General features: G+C 41.0%; 1 protein-coding gene across 1 annotated transcript; it reads right to left on the bottom strand.

Moving 5' to 3' along the window:
* Positions 1–682: 682 nt before the first annotated feature.
* LOC142166030 (uncharacterized) lies at positions 683–1,214 on the bottom strand. Its single transcript, XM_075224435.1, has 2 exons — positions 803–1,214; positions 683–690 (listed from the first exon to the last, which is right to left on the bottom strand). The coding sequence occupies exons 1-2, from the start codon at positions 1,212–1,214 to the stop codon at positions 683–685; spliced, it is 420 nt and encodes a 139-aa protein (XP_075080536.1).
* Between the last annotated feature and the right edge of the window lie 6,168 nt (positions 1,215–7,382).

The following is a 7,382-nucleotide window of genomic DNA, read 5'->3' as shown; positions in this document are numbered from 1 at the left end:
GAGGACCCTCTTATATTTACGATGCTCTTGAAGAGGATGTCTCTTATTTATTACGGCACTAGCATTTGAAGTACTTGATTAACTTTCAAATGATTAAATCAATTTATCGTTAGGACAAGAAACACGATAAAAATAAAAGGACTTTATTTTATTCCTTCTATCTTCAAAAGTACATAATAATTCATTTTGCTATTTGAAAAGAAATTGCCATTTTATATGGCTAATCTGCACAACTTGTTTCTACGAGGCTGTATGTGCAGTCCCCGATCCCGATGAGATATTTTTCTATCCGGATTTTGTAGCCCCGATTTATATGGCAATCAGGTTTCTGTATTCTCATATCATTCCCCCTAGTGTTCGGATTGCATAGAAAGCAAATTGGAATACAGAAAGTCTTGCTCCTTCGAGGATTCCGCCACTGAATAGTTGGATAATCTTTGGTCCGATAGCACACTTTGTTTCCCATTAGGAACTTTGCTACCAAGCCAAAGATTATCTAACCACCCCTAGTGGCTTGTAGGGGAGGATCACTTGTGAATGGTCAAATAGATTTTGTTCCAATATCAAGCTTCCTTTCCTGTTAGAAACTTTGCTATCGAGCCAAAGACTATCTAACCATCTTTAAAGGTCTTATATCTACCGATGACACTTCCTTCGCAGTATGTTTTCCATCGCTGCCTCATTAAAAACCTTTCCAGAAAAACCCAATTAGGAAAAAACTAGATGAAAGGAAAAAGAGTGCACCACATACTTTCAGTGTAGGCGGTGCTCATCAGCAATAATACATTTTGAGGTGAGTTACATTCTAGTTTCTTGGCAACTTGAATCCGTTTGTTTTCTAGTTCATATGATCCTTTCTCGATGACAACTGAAAACCGGTAGAGGCCTTTCCATGTCGGACCCAACTTTCTTCCATTGAGCTCCCGAGTGTTCTGAGTCACCTTTCTTAAAATCAAGTCTCCCACTTTGAAGTAGCGGAGATTGGACCTTTGATTATAGTAACTTTCCATTCTTTGTTTTTGGGCCACCATCCTTATGTGCGCTAAGTCCCTGCTTTCATCAAGCAACTCTAGTTTGACTAGCAATGCTTCATTGTTTGTTTCTTTGTCTACATGGAAGTACCTTGAGGTAGGTTCTCCTACTTCCACCAGAATTAGAGCTTCTGCTCCGCGTACAAGAGAGAAAGGTGTCTTTTTCGTACTTGACTTGGTCATTGTTCGGTATGCCCATAGCCTCCCAGTAGCCCTTTGGGCCAATTGCCTTTGGCTGCTTCCAATCTCTTTTTGAGGTTTTGAATAATCAACTTATTTGTCGATTTTGCTTGGCCATTTGTGCTTGGATGGTATGGTGAAGATTGATTCTTTTGATTTTCAAGTCTTCAAGAAATTTTGTAACCTTTGCGCCTATGAATTGTGGCCCATTGTCGGAGGCAATCTCCTTTGGTATCCCGAACTAGCAAATTATGTTCTTTCATAGGAAATTGACCACTTAGCACTCACTGATCTTCTAATAAAGTCCTACTTCAACCCACTTGGAAAGATAATCAGTTAAAATCAAAAGAAACCTTACCTTACTGGGAGCTGGTGGTAGTGGACCGACTATGTCTATCCCCCATATCATGAATGACCATAGAGATAATACCAAGTGCAACAACTTTGCTGGTTGGTGTTGTCACACCTCCTTTTTCCGCACCCGAGAGGGCGCAAAGGAGTTTTTTCCAATTAAAGGACAATCGAAACGGGATTGGTTTATTTTTTTCAGAGTCGCCACTTGGGAGATTTAGGGTGTCCCAAGTCACCAGTTTTAATCCCGAATCGAAGAAAAGAATGACTCCATATTACAGTCTGCGTACCAGAAATCTGGATAAGGAATTCTGTTAACCCGGGAGAAGGTGTTAGGCATTCCCGAGTTCCGTGGTTCTAGCACGGTCGCTCAACTGTTATATTTGGCTTGATTATCTGATTTTGTACATGTTAAACCTATGTGCAAGTTTTAAACTCTTGACCACTTTTATTATTATTTTTTACGAGAATTGCAACGTCGTGAAAATATATCTCGAACCACGTTACATCAATGCACCCGTGGTTATTGACATATCTCGACTCGGTTGAGATTTGGATTTGGGTCACACAAATGTGCACCCGAATTAAGAAAAATAAATTATTAAGACGCGCCTAAAGCAACTAACGTATTATTATTTTGGGGAAGGCCGTAAAATTTACTAAACGGCATGTCCCGCATTCTAAATATTTTTAATATATATACATTCAGAGGGCCCCGCAGCTTCTACATTTTTGTTTGTCGAGGCTCGTCTCATTTATTATTAAAAGGAATTTACAACGTCATGGAAATGCATCTCGGGCCACGCCATAATCAATATACCCGTGATTAGAGACACATTTCGATTCCGTTGAGATTTAGATTTGGGTCACATAAATGTGCACCCGAGTTTAGGAAAATTAAATTATTAAAGGCGCGCCTAAAGCAACTAGCGCATTATTATTTTGGGTAGGGCCGTGAAATTTGCTAAAACGGCCCGTCCCGGAATCTAAGTATTTAATATATACATTTAGAGGGCCCCGCAGCTTCTACATTTTTGTTTGTCGAGGCTCGTCTCATTTATTATTAAAAGGAATTTACAACGTCATGGAAATGCATCTCGGGCCACGCCATAATCAATATACCCGTGATTAGAGACACATTTCGATTCCATTGAGATTTAGATTTGGGTCACATAAATGTGCACCCGAGTTTAGGAAAATTAAATTATTAAAGGCGCGCCTAAAGCAACTAGCGCATTATTATTTTGGGTAGGGCCGTGAAATTTGCTAAAACGGCCCGTCCCGGAATCTAAGTATTTAATATATACATTTAGAGGGCCCCGCAGCTTGTATTTTTTATTTGGCGAGGCTCGTCTCATTTTTATTTATTTATTTGTTTTTCTTTTTTTTTTAGAAACAGGACAAGACTAAAATAACTACGTTTTTTTTTGCTACTTCGCGAGATCATGGGTTATAAATTGAACTCATTTGATGAAGCGAGTATTTTTCTGCGGAATTAAAATTGCTACTAAAATTTTAACATTACTACCACATGTATAAACAACTATTAAGACAAACTAAATAATTAACACCTTTCAGAATATGTGCAAACCCCTATCATGACAAATATTTGGATAACAACAATTTAAACATGAAGAAACAAAATGTCCAATAGCTACTTAAAATAACGAAACAACAGAAAAGACATTCACGGCCCAATTTCAATACCATACGGAGTTAATTATCAAAAATAGCAATTCGCAATCATCATGTATATATGTCTCGCGCAATTTCGCGTACTATCCGCATGAACTAGGGTTGTATTTCAACAAACACATATACATATTACTAAACAGCAAACATGAGGGATACGGGCGCAGAGACGACCTACTTGAGATTATCGTCTGATGCGTTGGACCTGCGACAAAACCTCGAACAACAACCTCGATGTACCGGACCTCGACGAACCAAAGGCGACCTCAACGGACTGCACGACGACAGTGAAAGAACAACGATAACTGGGCTGATTGGTTGTCGACTGGTGGTGTTTGACGACGGGCAGCGGGGTTAAGCTTGTTGCTATGGCTGGCTATGGTATTCGCCGCTGTCCGGGGGTGAGTGATAATATGGGACGATGAGACTGGGGAACTGTTGGGTCGACAGGGAGGGACGACGAGCTGGGTAGCAGGTAGCGACAGTAGGGTCGAGGGCTATGGAGGTGCTGTGGTGACGATGGTTATGGCGTTGGTTTTGGACAGTCGGGAAGGTGACGCAGCAGCAGCAGCGACAGCTGCTGCTCAATGGGGCTGGTGGTTGACGACGAGGGAGTGAAGCTGGGGGCTGTGACGACGAAGGCGAAGCAGCAGTGCTCGTCGGATTTAATGGAGGAAGAAGGCGATGGTCGTTCGGACGTGGAGGAGTGGCGTCGCGACTGGTTTTGGGTTACGACTGATTTTGGTGCTTGACGAGTGGTTAGGGTGTTGATGGTGGTTTTGGGGTGTTGCTCAGGTTGGTCGTGGGTAGGGTTCCGTTTTTTGTTCAGTAGGGTTTTTTCTTTCTTCTTTCTGAAGAAGAAAGATGAACAGTAGTTCCCAGCAAAAATATTTTCCAAGTCCCCCTCTTTGTGTAGCTTTGCCCGTGCATTTGTAAGCTTCTGCCAAGAAAAATGAGCCCCACGCGTGGTGGGGTTCGAGACTTGTGTCCCCCACGCGTGGTGGGGTTCCCCGTGTACGGTGTTCCGTCCGTGTTCCCCACGCGTGTCCCCTCACGTGTGGTGGACTCGAATTATTATGGGCTAGGTCCGAAATTAGGCCTAAAATCGGGTAGTTTGAACCCGAATATTATTCTTTTGCCCGGACCCGAGAAATAGGAACACGACGTTGCTTAACTGATTATGTAAGCAAAATAACTACAAAAATAAGACTAATAATTAACACAAAACTAGATCTTTTTTAATATTTTTTCAAGATTAAAATAACTACAAAATACTAATAAAACTATTTCTTTTGTAATTTTTGTTTTTAATATAAAGATAAAATATAAAGTAACATTTTTTGTATTTTTCAAAATTAAAATGACTATAAAACATTAATAGAACTATATTTTTTGTAATTTTCGAAATTATATAAAGTACAAAAATAAAGTGTAATTTTTGTATTTTTCAAGTTTATGAGAGATACATAAACTAAAATTTATATATATATTTTTTTGTAATTTTTCTTTTTGCAACGAAATAAAGTAAAAATAGTTAAAATAGCTATACTAGACCCAATTTCACATATTCACGCTAAAAATGTGAAAATTCTCGGGGAGGGTCAAAAATCCGGTGTCTACAGCTGCCCTTCTTTGACTGGAAACACGAAGAGTTTTCCGACAAAGAACGACTAGACATGCTTTTGACCCGACCATTACTTGGACGGACTGCACTAAGGGAAGGGAGGGAATGTGACCGAGCCCTGGTATCTGAGCTGCCTACATATCCTTGGTTATACAGGAATCAGGCCACGTGTAGTTCAAAAATGGGAGAGATGGTAGAGTGTACCGAGGTGAAGAGCCGATCGAGGTTCCGTTCCGTTGAGGTTCCGGTCCGTGGTCCTGTCATTACAACAAAAATGAAAACTGAAAAAGACTAACTAAGCCTATCGGCTACTAGTTACAAGGGTTCCTATCTGTAAGTCTTCTGAAACTTGGTCTTGAGTCTTGAATGGTGCTTCATACAGACTTCGGATTTGAACCTTGATACTGCTAGTTGTAGGTGCTAGTTCTTGAGCAGACCACATTTGTTCTCCACTTCCGTAATTTGGGTTCTTTTCTTTTTCTTTTTCTTTTTTTCTCTTTTTCTTGTTTTTGTTTTTTTTTTGTGACCAGCTTCTGTTGATCATCCCAGACTGTTGACTCGCATTCTTGAGGCGAGCTTCTGCTATTTATAACTTGGTTGAATGCTGGGGATTTTTGTTGTAGCCTTCTGCTTCCCGGTGCTGGGGGCTTTTATTGTTTCCTGCGGGGGATTCCTGTTGTATTCCTCTGCTTTATTGATTCTAAGTGTGCTCCTTTCTCATATGAGCGGGCTTTTAACTTCAATACTTCAATTGTATTCCCTTATTCTCCAGGTAGGTGCCTGATTTCTATTTCTTTTCTTTATCCTTGTTCTCCAGGTGGACGCCTGATTTCTTCCTTCCTTTGTCCTTGTTCTCCAGGTGGACGCCTGATTTCTTCTTTTCTTTGTCCTTGTTTTCCAGGTGGACGCCTGATTTCCTTTTTTTCTTTGTCCTTGTTCTCCAGGTGGAAGCCTGATTACTTCCTTTCTTTGTCCTTGTTCTCCAGGTGGACGCCTGATTACTAAAACAAACAAAACAAACAAAATTTCCTAACCCAGTTTGTGCTGGGAAGATTTGTGAGTCGTCAGCAAAATTGTAACTCATTTACATTACTGATGCAATGATGAGTAAACTAAAGACTAGGCTAGGATGTGCATCTCCAACGAGTAAAACCAAAAACTTTTGCTAGCAAATGCGTCTGCTAAAATAAAACCTCAATGACTCAAACTAGGAAGTGTGTCTCCTATGGTCAAATCGGAATGAACTAAACTAGGAAGTGCATCTCCTATGGTCGAACTTAAAATGAATCAAACTAGGAAGTGCATCTCCTATGGTCGAACTTAAAATGAATCAAACTAGGAAGTGCATCTCCTAAGGGTCAAATCTCAATTCCGGAAGTGCGTCTCCTGCAATAAAATATAACCTGAAAAAGCCAAACTAGGAAGTGCGTCTCCTATTGGTAAGACTAAACTGAGGAAGTGCGTCTCCTATTGGTAATGACATGTCTGCATTTATATTTGTGGGCGACCTAGAATATGGAATGAACAGACAAAATGTATTCCCGCATTATACTGGTGGGCGACCTAGAACATAATGTATTCCCGCATTTTACTGGTGGGCGACCTAGAACATAAATGTATTCCCGCATTTTACTGGTGGGCGATCTAGAACTGAAATGTATTCCCGCATTTTACTGGTGGGCGACCTAGAACTGAAAAGTATTCCCACATTTTACTGGTGGGCGACCTAGAACTGAAAAGTATTCCCGCATTTTACTGGTGGGCGACCTAGAACTTAAATGTATTCCCGCATTTTACTGGTGGGCAACCTAGAGCTGAAATGTATTCCCGCATTTTACTGGTGGGAGACCTAGAACTTAAATGTATTCCCGCATTTTACTGGTGGGCGACCTAGAACTTAAATGTATTCCCGCATTTTACTGGTGGGTGACCTAGAACATAATGTATTCCCGCATTTTACTGGTGGGCGACCTAGAACTGAAAAGTATTCCCGCATTTTACTGGTGGGCGACCTAGAACTGAAAGTATTCCCGCATTTTACTGGTGGGCGACCTAGAACTTAAATGTATTCCCGCATTTTACTGGTGGGTGACCTAGAGCTGAAATGTATTCCCGCATTTTACTGGTGGGCGACCTAGAACTTAAATGTATTCCCGCATTTTACTGGTGGGCGACCTAGAACTTAAATGTATTCCCGCATTTTACTGGTGGGCGACCTAGAGCTGAAATGTATTCCCGCATTTTACTGGTGGGCGACCTAGAACATAATGTATTCCCGCATTTTACTGGTGGGCGACCTAGAACATAAATGTATTCCCGCATTTTACTGGTGGGCGACCTAGAACTGAAATGTATTCCCGCATTTTACTGGTGGGCGACCTAGAACTGAAAAGTATTCCCGCATTTTACTGGTGGGCGACCTAGAACTGAAAAGTATTCCCGCATTTTACTGGTGGGCGACCTAGAGCTGAAATGTATTCCCGCATTTTACTGGTGGGCGACCT

This window comes from Nicotiana tabacum, chromosome 11 (genome assembly GCF_000715075.1).
Source record: "Nicotiana tabacum cultivar K326 chromosome 11, ASM71507v2, whole genome shotgun sequence".
Taxonomy (NCBI): Eukaryota; Viridiplantae; Streptophyta; class Magnoliopsida; order Solanales; family Solanaceae; genus Nicotiana; species Nicotiana tabacum.
The sequence above is the reverse complement of the archived record's forward strand: the minus strand, read 5'-3'. Positions and strand labels throughout refer to the sequence as shown.

Excerpts from the sequence above, each read along its gene's own strand:
- LOC142166030 (XM_075224435.1), bottom strand. The coding sequence starts at position 1,214 with ATGACCAAGTCAAGTACGAAAAAGACACCTTTCTCTCTTGTACGCGGA.